The sequence below is a fragment of the Bactrocera oleae genome, chromosome 3 (genome assembly GCF_042242935.1).
Source record: "Bactrocera oleae isolate idBacOlea1 chromosome 3, idBacOlea1, whole genome shotgun sequence".
NCBI lineage: Eukaryota > Metazoa > Arthropoda > Insecta > Diptera > Tephritidae > Bactrocera > Bactrocera oleae.
Window position 1 is genome coordinate 20,863,142 of NC_091537.1, and position 14,330 is coordinate 20,877,471.

Genomic DNA, 14,330 nt, shown 5'->3' on the forward strand with positions numbered 1-14,330 from the left:
TACCAACAAATTTCAATAATCAACACCAAAAACAAAAACCAAAAAACTATACCAAACTAGCACTTATGCAGAAATTTTCATTTTAATTAAATTATGCTTTATTTCACTATGTATGTGCATATGTTACGCATAAAAACGACTTACGCCATAATAATAAAAAAAATTTCTGCGCATTATTCAAAAGAAATCAAAATACCTAAATACATACAAAAATTTACATAAGACTTGAGAGTAAGGGTTAAAATTATTTAATACTCGCATAGTAATATCTACAGAATAAGAATAAAAGAGTATGTGTTACTAAACGACACAATTGTATGGGCATGTCATGACGAACATCGTGATTAACACACGTTTTTTCCTACCTATCAACTATAATATCGTAAAACGCTACGATAGCTACATTCCATTTTTGTATTGTATGTTAGACCTATTACTAATATTCAGTGTTAGTAGTGTGTTAATTTCAGGTGCCAAACACGAGCAGTTGTGCGACATTGGATCCGTTTGTGTTATAACAACATCATTACGTGGACATTAAGGCTTGCGTACATTTAATATTAACTATTCATAAAACAACAAAAAAACTTCTTTGGGTAATATGTTAGAATAATGTATTTAAGGCATTCCCGGCAAACCATTTAGACCCTGACGCTGCTGATGCATCATGTTCATGCGCGCACGATGCTGCTCCAACCGTTGCACGGTGGCGGCCAAATGTGCATTCTCCACATACAAATCTTTAACCAGCAAATCGGCATTCTGCAAGCGCTGCACTTGTTCGGCAATCATAGAGCCTTGCGTCTCGATGCGATTGTGCAGATCGGCTAGCTCCATTTGGTGCTGCTGCCACGAGCCTAGCGCGGAACAGGAGTGCAAATTAAAAAGTTATACATTTTTTTTTTGTATTAATTAATATTGTTGTTGTTACTCACGTTGCATTAGCGATTCCGTTTGTTGTTGCTGCTGTTTGATAGCATTCTGCAAGTGACGATTCCGCAGCTCCAACTGATTTACACGCTGTATAACGCTCGGATGTGGTGTACGCTAGTTTTTTGATGGAAAAATATAAAACTTTAAACTATTTTACAGAAATCTCGTTTTTTCGCTTACAGCATAAGCCTTTTCTAGCACTGGGCGCGCTTCTTGCAGCTGCTGCAGTTCCATAACCAAGCCGTCCCTTTGTAGAGACAAATTCTTGACTTGCTCGCGCAACGATATCTCAAAGAACTTCAAGCGCTTCAGCTCCTCCTTCATGCCTAGACTAGATATGCTGTTCTCTGTGCTAGGTGACTTCTTCAATTGTTGTTGCTGTGATTGACGTGCACTATGCGTGGATGCCGGGCTGTGACTTTCGGAGCTTTTGCCCGAGGCTGTGGAAGAGACCTCATCCGTTTCCGACTCAGACTGCTTTGATCCTGGGGGCTTTTGTATGGGTGCAATGGTGTCGACGGGCGTGGTGCTAAATATGGTGGTCTCCGATGTGGTTAGATTATTTCTAAAGCATATGAAGTTCGGAAAAAGTTGCAGATTTTTCGGTTTTTGATATGAGAAAGAATTCTTAATTTTTGTAAATTTAAAATTTTAGGTTAGATCGCAAGCGTCTGAAAGCCACGGCTAATCGAGTGATAATTATAAACAAGTTATTTATAAACTGATTCTTCTCGGTCACGTCAGTTGACGACGTACAAAGGTGTATGTCTAATAGTAGCCAGTTGAGCAGGTAAAAAAACATTTGAATGTAACTTCAGGTTTTTAACGGATTAAGAGCGTATTATCAGTGAACAATAAATACACTTTCCTTTCACACCTCCATGAGGGTTGCTTATGTAACTAGATAGAACCGAGATTTATATACGGTCAAGGACTTTTATAGAATATTTTCTGACGTCAAAAAAACAACAACGTATAATTTTATTTAATAAATATATTGGCTACAGCCCTAAATGAGTAACTAAGTCGGCACACATAGTGTGAAATTAAATACAATATCTATTTTTTTCATATTTAATTTTAAATCGGTATCTCAAAGAGTTTTTGAGTTACAGCCTTCTACAATGTAACAAGCGGCTTAAGCAGTTCATCAGGGTGATTACTGGGAGAAAAGTTATCCTATCACTATCAAATTTTTTGTTGCCTGTTCTGTATACTGCTCTTCATACATACAGTTTTTTGATCTGATCAAAAATCGCACTTCGGTGGGTCAAAAACGACCAAAATTTTGGGTAAATTTCAATTTTTTTTAAAGGACACTTATTTTTAACAATTTTTAATTTTGTTTGTTTAGACCGTAGGTCATTTTACGAACAGGATCTTCTAATAGAGAATTTAGTTTTTTTTAAGGTAACATCCACGGAGGAGGCCGAAATCACTACAGCAGTGGAGTCGGAGATCGCGTCTGTGAATCTGTGAATTCCTAATATATGAACGAGTATAAATATGCCCGTAAAAACAATTAATACAGTAGTTTTATTTTTAACTCCTAAGAATCGCCGAATTATTAGGCTATCTATTCCTAATTAACCTAACTTTCGGCCAATCACACTTAATTAGCCTAATTTTCAGGCCGTCACTCTAGGTGTGCCCTTAACCATATGATTATGACAAAATATGAAGCCTTGACGATTGCAACGACGCGATTATGGTATGTTCAATATTGTACCCGTGTAAATTTGGACTTTTGCCTACACTTTTACAGTTCAGTGTCTGGTAAGAGAAGGGTCAAACCGTTCGCACGACAGTCTGGTCTATGTAACCCACGGGTACCGGATTTTTATGAACTCGCCAGAAAAAATCAAAAATCTTTGAAGGGCGTTTTCTGCCGCTACAACAACAAGGAGGAGAAAAGCTAACATTTAAAGCAAGTAAATAACTCGTGAAAAATTCTCAAATTCACAGTTGCATAATAACTACGCGGCAAACCTTTATTTAATTGATGCGACAATTTCATAAAAAGATAAGATAAACGGCTAAGAGCTCCGTTCCTTAACATTTTTTTGCAGTATTTAAAGAAAAAACACAAAATACTCATCAACGCACCTTTAATAGCAAATAAAGCAATAGAATATTAACCAACCCATGTTAATAGCAACAACAACAACAATGCCACAAAATCTTATGATAATATTGTCTATGAGTAAGCAATGTGTAGGTATGTCCTCAATACAAAATCTCAAGAAAATATCATACTAAATAATTTTATTGTGGCGCTTTCTTTTATTTTTCTTATGTTATTTTGGTAAAAGTAGCTTTTGCAGCGCGAAAGCAATTGTTATAATATAAAAATCAATTTTGACCCCTGTAGCCTCACCGCGAAACCTTAATACAAGAATAAGGTTGAGTAAGGTTGCCAACCAACGCGAGAAATGGACAGTCAGTTGTTTTTATTTGTGCAAACAACCAAAAAATGTTAATTTTTAAAATATAAAATAACAATAAATAAGCAGTCTTAGCTTTCGAATTATTCACTTGCGTCATAATCCTAAAATGCAAATGTATCATATTTCCGAACTATCTAATCGATTCGTTACGTTTAATGTCTTTAGGCTCCATGCGCATTAATAAGGGGAATCTGTTTAAAAAAAATATGTTTTGGGATATAACAAATTAGGTAAGCTTACATAAAAAATAATGCTGAGCGTTTAATGTTAGGTTAAGTCAAAAAAAAGTCAATGCAAAAGATAAAATAAACTTACCGATTTGCTTGACGCGTCGGCGACTCGGGTGATGGTGGAAAAACGGTATTATAATTTTTAGCTGGCTCTTGTATGGTGCTCTGATGCCACAAATAACTAATCGGCGAACTGGCCGGACTCTGTTTATCGGGATTGATGTGTAACGCACTCACTGCCATAGCTTCGTTGTTTAGTTCGCAAGCGCCGGTTAAGATTTCGACACTTTCGCCTAGTCTAGTGCGCAAATCTTCGATTTCTCGTTGTAAGTTCTCGATTTCGTTGCATTTTTCGTCGAACATTTTTCTTGCCGTTTCACGTAAATCATTCGCTTCGGCCTCTAGATCAGCATATTGCTGCTCCAGCGCGTCCTTTTCTTCAATGGGTGATAGTCTACCGTCGCGACTGAATTGTTCTTCATACTCGCGCACCTTCTCCATTAATTCGGTGAATTTCTTATCACTTTCCTGTTGTTCCTCTTCATAGATTTGACGTTCCTTCTCGAAAAGTTGCCGTTCTTCGGCCAATTTCGACTGCCAATAATCTTCGCAATCTTCATAAGCGCGTTGCATTTGTTCTAAGCTGGCTTCTAATTCTTTACAGCGCTCATCGGCTGGTACACCCTCACTGGTTGTGGCATGTGTTTTCTGCTGTGCCTCAAGCTCCGCTATTTTCTGCTTGAGGCAGGAGATCTGCTCCAGGTAATCTTTCACATTATCTGACGCACTGTTTGCGTGTGTGTCCGATTCGCGCAATTCTGAGTTAAGTGCCATCCACTCGCCGCTGGTATCACTTGCTTCACTGCCTGTCGTATCGGTGCATTTCCGTAATTTGCCCAAACGTGGGCTCTCTTCGGTGATATGTGTTTTACTAGGTGAGTCACCGCGCCGCTTTGTAGCAGTTAAATTAGCTGCTTGTTCCGCATCATCCAAAGCAACACTGCCAACATCTAACGTTGTAGATGAATTTGTAATGCTTATAGATTTTTTGTTCTTTGATTTTGTTCGCAATAGTTCCAAATTCAAGCTTTCTATTTCGGCTACTAATTCATCAGTCTTATCTCTTAAGTTTTTATTATCTACTTGCAATTCGGATACCTTCTCCACTAGCCGTGCAACATCTTCATCCACATCTCCACGCTTGCCATTGCGGTTCTCTCGAACATCCATACTAGTGTCTCTATCTAAATCTGCCAATTGCAGATTTAGCTGCACATTCTTTTCAAGTATCTCAGTAATTTGCTTTTGCATTTTCTGGTGCTCACTTTCTAATTCACAGTTTTCCTTTCGTACCAATTCTAATTCGGTTTTATTTCTGATTTCCTCCTGCTCCAACTGTTTGATGCGCGCTTCCAAACGCGTTGTAAAACTGCTCCAATTTTCACGATCATTTGCCATCCTCGTTGACAATTCTCGCACCAAAGTAGCATGCCGTTGTTCCAGCAATCGTACCTGCTTTTAATAATACGTATTAGCGATTTTTTAACGTAAACAATTATTTATAGTCTTACCTCTTTTTTCGAGGTATCCTCCAAGGATGCATGTCGCTCATCAATTTCAGCTGCCAAGAGCGCCAATCGTTGATTTGCGTCCTTGTTACTAGAATGTAGTTTTTTGTTCTCGTCATGCAATTGGCGCACGTTTTGGCGTAGCGCTGTCATTTCAGACGCCTGCAACGCCATGTAGGCACGTACCAACGGCAGCTGTGTATCATCATCCAAACCACGTAACTCCTCTTCCAAAACCTTGTTCAATTGCGCCACATTAACCTCGTCATCATCAAAGCCGAGTGCTAGTAGTATACCCCTGCCATTCGCAATTTGCGCGCCCTCGAACATATCTAGTATTCTATGTACAGGCAGTGTTTCAGGTTCCGTCAATGGTGGCGATTCTGTAAGTTTACTGTGTAGTCGTTTAAACATTGAATTATTATGCAATATATTTACCTAACGATTCCATGCTACTCGTCAGCACTTGTCGCGGTTGACGCTTGTCCCAAAGTTCTGCTTTTTGTATACTTGAACTTAAGGATTTCGAATTGATCTTATGCTGCATGCTTCGTTGCGTGGGCAAAGATGAGCAGCGCTTTAGTTTGCCACCGCCATTTGTTGTGGGAGGGCGGCGTCTCCCTTTATTAGGAATGTCAGTTTGTGAAGAAGAGCGCTGCACCTATTGATTTTTATGATATATTATTTCAATATTATATAAATTTAACATTTTTTTATGTAAACTTACAGATGATAAGCAATTGTGTACATTTATATCACATGATCTATGATCATTATTCTCAATATCATCATCAGAATCTGTCAGCGATATATTCTTTGTATTATGTCCTGTAGGCCGCGAGCGTCGACCATACTTTTTTGAGCCCATCACAAGTTTCGGAGAAACTTCTCGATCGGATATCTCATTATCGCTTTCCACAGGTTTAGTTACTTCATTCGTGTCACATATGACTAGAGTTCGCTCTGCAAAAAAAAGATTATAAAGTTATCAATTTTATCAAAAAGTTACAATTATTTAATAAATATGTTATAACAAATACCTAGAATGTTTGCTAAAGCGTCTACACTTGTGTCATCATCGTCGAAGTTAGTTTTCTTTTTGTAATAAAACAGAGTACCCATCTCAGAAATTTTTTTTGAACTAGTTATAACTTTTAGTTATATTCATAAGAGCACTTGCACTTTTGAATGAATATGAAAAGAAACTGAATATAACAGACTCGCGTTTGCCTATTTATGATGTATCAGTCAGGTCAGGTCAGGTAAATGCACACATTTTGCCTGAAATCCACTGTATAAATCGCGACTTACTTTGCCACAGGCTTAAATTCCAAGAAATAGAAGATGCAAAACAAGATAAACAAAGGGATGACATCGAGGGCTATTGTCCTTTGTAATTTACATTATCGGCAAAATATTTTTTAGAAATGTTTAACCAAACGCGTGTTTTCGAAAACTGCAAGGTACTTACGCCTACCTACCTATAACCATAACATGTTGTTTTTATCGCTATATTCATTGTTTTCATATAATTAGTGTTGATTACCTAAAATATTTGAAAATCGGTGGCTGCAAATGACAATGCGTACATGCATTGATGCATACATACATATACACACACATGTGTACATTGTTTCATCAATACCACAGCAGCTTTCACTATTTAGATAATATGCAAAAATGGTTGTTAGATTGATAAATAAATAACTGCATTTATCGTATTTTATCTCAAGGTGACTTCTGTGGGAGACATCGATGTTTGTGTTAGTGTTATGCTTTTTTTTACACATTTACCTTTAGTATCTGCCAAACAGCTACTGTTACTATTACTACTATTGATGATCGTCGCCGCTGAAATCACATCGCTACTGCGTTTGTATGTGTCACCTTTCTTATGTTGTTCTTTTGTATCCAACTCGAGTTCTGCACCGAGAAAGTTCAAAAGTGCTTCTTTGAAACAATCAAATGACACACCACCATTGCCAGATAAATCAGCAATAAGCACTGCTCCTTTGTCCTGAAGCTCCAGGAGGCCACACAAACGACGCAATGATTCTTCATCTAGTAAACCACCTTGCTCTTTGTCACAACTTTGAAACATTTGATATAATTTTAATTCATATGGATCAGAAGAAAGCTCCATTGCATCACTTGTTTAAAATAAATTTTATAAAAGTGCAAAATATCTTCTATGTTAAAACTAAAACAGAAAATTAATAAAAAAATCTTTTCACTTATATTTTGCACTTGTGAATGGATGGTATTGCCAGTTACAATATACATTACTGATAAGTGATGATTGGTGAACTGACTACCAGGGGTAACCGGTTGATTAGAAGGAATGTGCCCCAAAAATTAAATTTTTTTAATAGAGCTTCGGTATTTTTATAAATCGCCATTATAACAAACAATTCCCGTTAGGCTAATACACATTAAGTTATCAACGTCAGTAAACGTCAGGACAAAATACATATATAAAATTTTGGTTTATGTGATTATATCTATATATTTGTGACCTATTTCGGAAAATAATGCGCAAATTAGATAACAAAAACCTAATTTGACTTATAGTGCTAACCTTCAATAAGCTAAATAATAATACACAACAATAAAATTCTATAAATGTAGTGTTTATATATTTTACATAAAAAACAAAAAAAAAATACAAAAATGGGTACTTTATGTATGAAAAAACAGAACAATTTTATAGTTACCACTTTTCGTTTCAATTATAAACATATAAACATTGATTTAAGACTCATTCATAATTTGCTAGCGTACTGTATTATTTTCAGTGTAAAAATACTTTTAACTTCGCATATACTGAACACCCTCTAATGCAAGGTAAATTAAAAACATAAAATTTTGAATCATCCTGTGGCGGCCATTTTCAAGTGGTGGTAAGTTTGCAGGGTTGCATTACAATTATTACTTAAATTTTTAAAATATATTTGATTATTCCTTATTTTCTAGTCCAAGTTTATTAAAATTTATATAATTTAGTAATCCTTGAACAAAATAGTAATTCTAAAAATATTTATTTAAGTTGTAAAGTTGGTTTTCTAGCAATTTGCACAACATAACGTTGCAGAATAAAAACTCTCTGTGCAACCCTGCAGCATACGTCAAGGTGAGTTTTTAGTTCAGCTGCCGTATTTTGCATTAAAGTTAATTCAATCTTAGTTTTTGATAGTTATTTTATAGTAAAAACAAAGAAAAAATTTAGTTAATTCTTTTTAAACATTAAAAACACTATTCGGAAGTGTTTGAAGTTATCGCCTCATAGCTGGTGCCACTGGCGATGATGAATTCTTGTTTGCCAGTGCTTGTAGCTACGGATTCAATGCACGGCTTCCTAAGAGACAAACAAGCCTGGGAGAATGCAATCTCCATGTACCAAGGGCCCGATCCACTAGATCACTGGTACAATTACATTTGCTGGTATGAAAATCATTTACGTGGTGATCCAGAAAATAAGTTCAGAGAAACGCTTGAACGTTGTTTAGCGCTATTTGAACACAGTGACTTCTACAAGCAAGATTTGCGAATGGTGCGTCTCTGGTTAAAGTACATTGAAATGCAAACTCACCCACTGCACTTCTACCAAGTTTTATACCAGCGTGGTGTAGGTAGACAAGTTGCAGCGTTCTATATTGGTTGGGCGGGTTATTATCAGTCAATTCATGCGCTAAAAGAAGCTGAGTCTGTGTTCAGCCTGGCATTTCAAGAAAAAGCTCAATCATTTGAAGAACTTCACCATGCACACAATAAGTTCTTATATATGCAAAATGCTGCACAAATGGCGCTACATCATCAACAACAACAGCAGTTAAGCCATCAGCCATCTCATACGATTCATTATCAACAAAGTGGACAGTGTCAAACACAAACCGTAACACATACAATTTCCCAACCACAAATTCCACAACAAAGTCATCCACAGCAACAAACACAAACACAACAAACTGCACAAATGCAAACACAGGCACAGTCTTCTCAACACCAAAATTATCACAGGCAACAATCTTCTGCCGATGCGACGGCTTCTAATTCTTACTATCAGCCGCACGCGCATGCCAGTATACGGTCTACGCAGGATCAGTTGTATCAACAGCAAGCTTACCAAAACCAAACTGCTGGTTATCAAAATTCAACAGATCAAACTACTAACCAGGTTAGATATTATTCTCTCTAGGTGATACTTTGGCCTTATATAAAATCTTAATAATTCAAATTACAGTTTAACGGCGCCACGGTAACGGAGTACCAAAGTAATTTAGAAGCCCATACTGAAGCGAGCACTGTTAACGATGGCACGGCAAATGATCGAGAAGAATATGGAAAGGCTAATAGAAGTTCGTTACCAACAGAAGGAGGTCATCATGTTAAAGTTGAGACAATATGTGAAAAAACACTTACTCCAACAACAATTCCAATTGGTCCCTGTAAATTGCCGCGAAAATTTGCCGCCTATTGTCGCAACAATTATGAGACATGGAAACCAGCACTCTTTCTAGAAGAGCCTGAAGACCCGAATCGTCGTTGCCACTATGCAAAGCAATTAGTGTATCCTGGAACAGGTGTGGAATATAGTCCTGAAGAACTTAGGGCACAAAAATTCATAACACGTCTAACCGAAATGCAACGTTTGAAGGAGGAGGCAGCACAGCTAAAGGCAGAAATTACAGTGAAAACTGAAGAGAGTGAACATATAACGCAAGAAATACAAGAAATAGGTGCTGTACAACAGCAACATGTGCAACAACATTTAGAAGCAAGTGCTGCAACTGTGGGAGTAAATGTCAATGGATCTACTAATAATCACAAACATAGAGTTAGTACAAATGAGCAGTCTGAAGTGAATGGCGTTGAACCGATCGGACAAAATTATCAACACTCAACTGCATACTCTCAAACACAAATTCAGCTGCAACAACAGCATCAACAACATAATCTTTATCGTCACACTATCCAACATAATTATCAAAATGAGAAGCAACAGCAATTCCAACAGCAAAATAAATCAGTAAATGAATTAGACAATGGCTTAGATGATTTAGAAGATCAAATTGAAGCTTCCACAATACGTTTAGGGGAAAATAAGACTATAAAAATTAAGTTCAAAAAGGAACGTCAACAGCACGGTCACACAATAAAAGGAAATAACTATGTCATTGAAGGGATATATCAGCAGGAGGTAAGAAATATAAATATCTTTGCATTTCAGCTAGTGCTGTATAAGTATTTATTGTTATATTAAATATATTAATTTCACAACAACTGTTAAGGTTTCTGCTGCTTCACCATCAACGCCTGAATTTGGTAGAATCAAAAATGGCCACACTTTTCATCCTTACAGCATGGATAACACTTCAACACCGAAAACCAGTTCTAAACGCTTCAAAGCAAAATTGAAAAGAATTAATAAACTACCAATTAGCACTGGTAGCAGCAGTAATTCCTCGTCTGCTGAAAATGCTGGCGATACTAATGGCAACAGCAGCGCTGTCACCACCGAACACATACAGCCTGTTGACACTGTGGACGATGTTGTACAAAATGCTACATTCAATGATAATGCAAATTATTCCTTCTCAAGCGCCGTTGCTTTGGATAACTCGCACTGTTCATTGACTTCTGCTGTGGGGCGCCTCAATTTTCGTGATACTACGACCGCATACAATACGAGTGCCGTGGCAGATATTTCCACTTATCAAGAGAACTCATATTTTGCCACACAACATGATACGGAGGCGAAGGAGCGACGCCTGCGCAAAGCACATGAAATCATTGAGCATCACTTGACCAAGGAGGCAATCGATCCATTCAATAGTGAATTGTGTCGTGCATTCCTCACAAAACTTGACTTCCCAGGCTCGGATGATAGTTGTGCCAATTACAAAATCGTACAAACACCACTGCCAAAGATAGCGAATACGCGCACGCTAAGCTTGCCCGATGGAGTGCAATTTAATATTGATAAGGAGGTGGGACGTGGTTCATATGGCTCGGTATACAAAGCTACAGACGCTAATACTGGAAATGTGGTGGCGTTGAAATTCCAGAAACCGCCAAACACTTGGGAGATCTATATTTGCGATCAAGTAAGTGCAGCGCGAATAATTTTTTATTTTTATTTTTTGAACTCACTAATTTTGTTTTCTATCAAAAAATTACAGGTGTTGAAGCGTGTTAAGTCATCTAATATATTGCCGGGTCTCATGGACATTTCGGTAGCTATAATAGCGCCGAATGCTAGTATTATCGCCACAGAATTTTCGCCATTCGGCTCACTACTCGATATTAACAATAAGATACGCCAAGCAACCACAAAAGTGATGCATGAGTCATTGGTCATGCACTTTTCTGCGCAGATTTGCAACATTATAAATCACCTACACATAAATAAAATAATACATGCGGACATAAAACCCGACAATTTCCTGTTAATGCGTATACCCAGTACCGATTATCACTATCCCTCGTTGCGTCTTATTGATTTTGGCTGCGCCATCGATATGACGCTCTTCCCCGAGCCGGATACGACGAAGTTTCGCAAGGTTATACAAACGGATGGCTTCACATGCATCGAAATGCAGGAGGGCCGCCCATGGTCATACGAAACGGATCTGTTCTGCATCGCCGGTACTGTACACGTGATGTTGCTGGGCGAGTATATGCAATTGCAGAAGCGTGCCGGTATATGGGACATAAAGCAGAAGTTGCCGCGTTACTTAAAGAAACACGTCTGGACCAAGTTCTTCAATGATATGTTGAACATTAAAAGCACAAATTTGCCAGACTTGAACGAAATGCGTCACACCTTTGATCAGGAAGCGGCACGCATGGATTCCGAATTGCAGAGCCAAATACGTACGTTATCAAATATTTTGCATCGGCGATAACCGTGGCAATATTAGTGAAGCATATGGCTATCGTCAAATAATCGTTACCACCCACTTAATTTTTATATTTGTTTCTTTTAATTATATCATAAGTTCACTCATGCCCATATTGACAATGTCTTACCATGTGGCAAGTATTTAGAAAACCCTTTATTTACATTCAATTGGTATCATAAATGAAATTTGTTTTACGCAAAAATAATTGTTTTGCAATTTCAATCACTTTATTGTTTTAAGTCAATGTATTATTAAAACCGCTAAAAAGTAAGACCCTACCAGCAAAAGCGCAACAAAATGCCTCTACTTGGTCTGTTCGTATCAACGCTGCGGTTCGTTGTATGTTACCATACAGCAATTGATTACACAAATATATTTTCTTCGTTCAAAAAGTAAAAGTTCAAAAAAATGCTAAAAGCTTTGCAGGAGAAGCGTGGACAAGGTTTTGTTGAGGTTATAATCAAACAAATCTATATATGATGTATGTGTATGATAAATCCAGAAAATGAAAAAGTTGTGTATATATCGATATAAATGTAAAATATTGATTTCATTATAATTTCAAAAAATAATTGGATTGAAAAATAAAATATACGATTTTAAGTGATAATAAAATTAGTTGAACGCATTCTTCTCATATGCAAACGTGCATATAATAATAAATATAATATAATATAAAATGTAAAAAATGGCATGAAATGGCTAGAATTTAGAAATATCACCGCCACTTGACCGTTAGTTGCTTAATTATTAATTTCGAAATCAGGCATAACATAACCGATCGTTCAGTTTATATAGCAGCTATATTCTATAGTGGTCCCATCTAAATAATTTCAACGCCAAATCCATTCGGATTTTCTCATTTCGAACATTCCAAGAGCTGCCTGAATGTATTCCTTTCGCCACATCATATTCCACTTTTTTGTGTCTGTTATTTGGCAAGATGGGAGATTGTTAGACGTGCGTTTTGAGACTATTTTTTATACTTGTGCACTCTATCTGAGGTTAAGCCTTTTAGAAACAGTAATTCTACGTTGCATTTACAAAGAGTAATTTTTTTCGATCTCAAGAATGATGAAATAGTCGAGATCTTCGTATTCGAAAGAAGATAATAATATCGGAGTTTCAGCAGAGGGCATGGCGACCTTTCTTCCTGTACTGTTTGAAAATAGCTATATAAAAGTGTTTATCAGTCCGTTTTTCTCTGAAAAGATCTCAAGATATGGATATGGTGTTGATCGACAGTATTTTTATCTAAGACTAAAGCGTATATATGATAGGTTCTAATCAATTTATACACGATACGTCGACAGAACTCTATTTAAAATATCAAGTATGCCGATTTCCGGACAGTTGGCGTAAATTCTTATACATATATTGTAGTGAACACATATATAATAAATTCCGGTCGACCTTATGTACACCCTTTCTAAGCTCATCGCCTTTGAATTTCAACAGTTGAATTTTTTTTTTCAATCCACCTATTTACACAGCTCTGTTACACTATAGCCGCGCTATGCTGCTCCAACAGCCTGATGGTCGGATTATATTCTAATTTTCTCCTAGTACGATTATAAAACAAAGGCTGCATAGTTTTGGGTTCATCATAACTGGTTGTTTAACTGATATAGCCCTTCTGCTTAATTTCTTGCATACATACAAAGTCTCTGGGTATTGTTGCATCTTTTTATAAAACTTTCGGCCACCGTTTTTCTCTATCAGCATTTTAGGCGTTTTGAAATTGGGCAAATGAACATTGTATTAAATTCTGAAGCTCAAATAGTGGGTAGCGACACCTTACTCATTAAAAAACTGTCCTTTCCAGAAATTGTATACTCTGGCAACAGAAACTCAAGTACGACGAACGCTGATAATTTTAGAATAAGTAAACTCAAATATATAAGATAGTTAAAGATATCTCTCTATGAGACGTTTCGCAATGCTCGCCATATCTGAATTGACAACGTATGGTTTTAAAGTAAGACTATGAACTCAAAGTCGGGTTTCAGTTAAGGTAGAAGAATTTCGTCAGTCAATCAATATTTATCTGTCGTTTAGTACTTACAGGGGAGGTAAGATTTCTTAAGTGCAGTGGTCAAGGGCAGTCCAATAATTATTTTTCCTACAAAAGAAAAATAAAAATAGCGATACATTTCTCAACATAATTTTTTTTTTTTTTTAACTCAATACACTAGACCCAGCAATTCTCCTCCATCTGAAAAATACGTTTTCTGAAAGTCTTCAAAGTAG

The 14,330-nt window shown here is 36.8% G+C and overlaps 2 protein-coding genes across 4 annotated transcripts; one reads left to right on the top strand and one right to left on the bottom strand.

The window, feature by feature from the left end:
* Positions 1–417: 417 nt before the first annotated feature.
* Positions 418–7,421, bottom strand: Nin (blastoderm-specific gene 25D). 3 transcript variants are annotated; one of them, XM_036366769.2, is made up of 8 exons: positions 6,973–7,421; positions 5,906–6,141; positions 5,617–5,839; positions 5,182–5,561; positions 3,696–5,125; positions 1,114–1,498; positions 936–1,047; positions 418–857 (listed from the first exon to the last, which is right to left on the bottom strand). In XM_036366769.2, exons 1-8 carry the CDS (start codon positions 7,319–7,321, stop codon positions 619–621), a joined length of 3,354 nt encoding a protein of 1,117 aa, XP_036222662.2. In that variant the 5' UTR covers positions 7,322–7,421; the 3' UTR covers positions 418–618. The 3 variants fall into 3 exon arrangements, with proteins under 3 accessions (XP_036222662.2, XP_036222663.2, XP_036222664.2); XM_036366770.2 differs by having other exon boundaries at positions 3,696–5,122; positions 6,973–7,419; XM_036366771.2 differs by lacking the exon at positions 6,973–7,421 and adding an exon at positions 6,219–6,385.
* Positions 7,422–8,311: 890 nt separating this feature from the next.
* On the top strand, positions 8,312–12,695 carry Bub1 (Bub1 kinase). Its single transcript, XM_014243292.3, has 4 exons — positions 8,312–9,352; positions 9,419–10,375; positions 10,467–11,282; positions 11,358–12,695. Exons 1-4 carry the CDS (start codon positions 8,480–8,482, stop codon positions 12,081–12,083), a joined length of 3,372 nt encoding a protein of 1,123 aa, XP_014098767.3. The 5' UTR covers positions 8,312–8,479; the 3' UTR covers positions 12,084–12,695.
* The last annotated feature ends 1,635 nt before the right edge of the window (positions 12,696–14,330 follow it).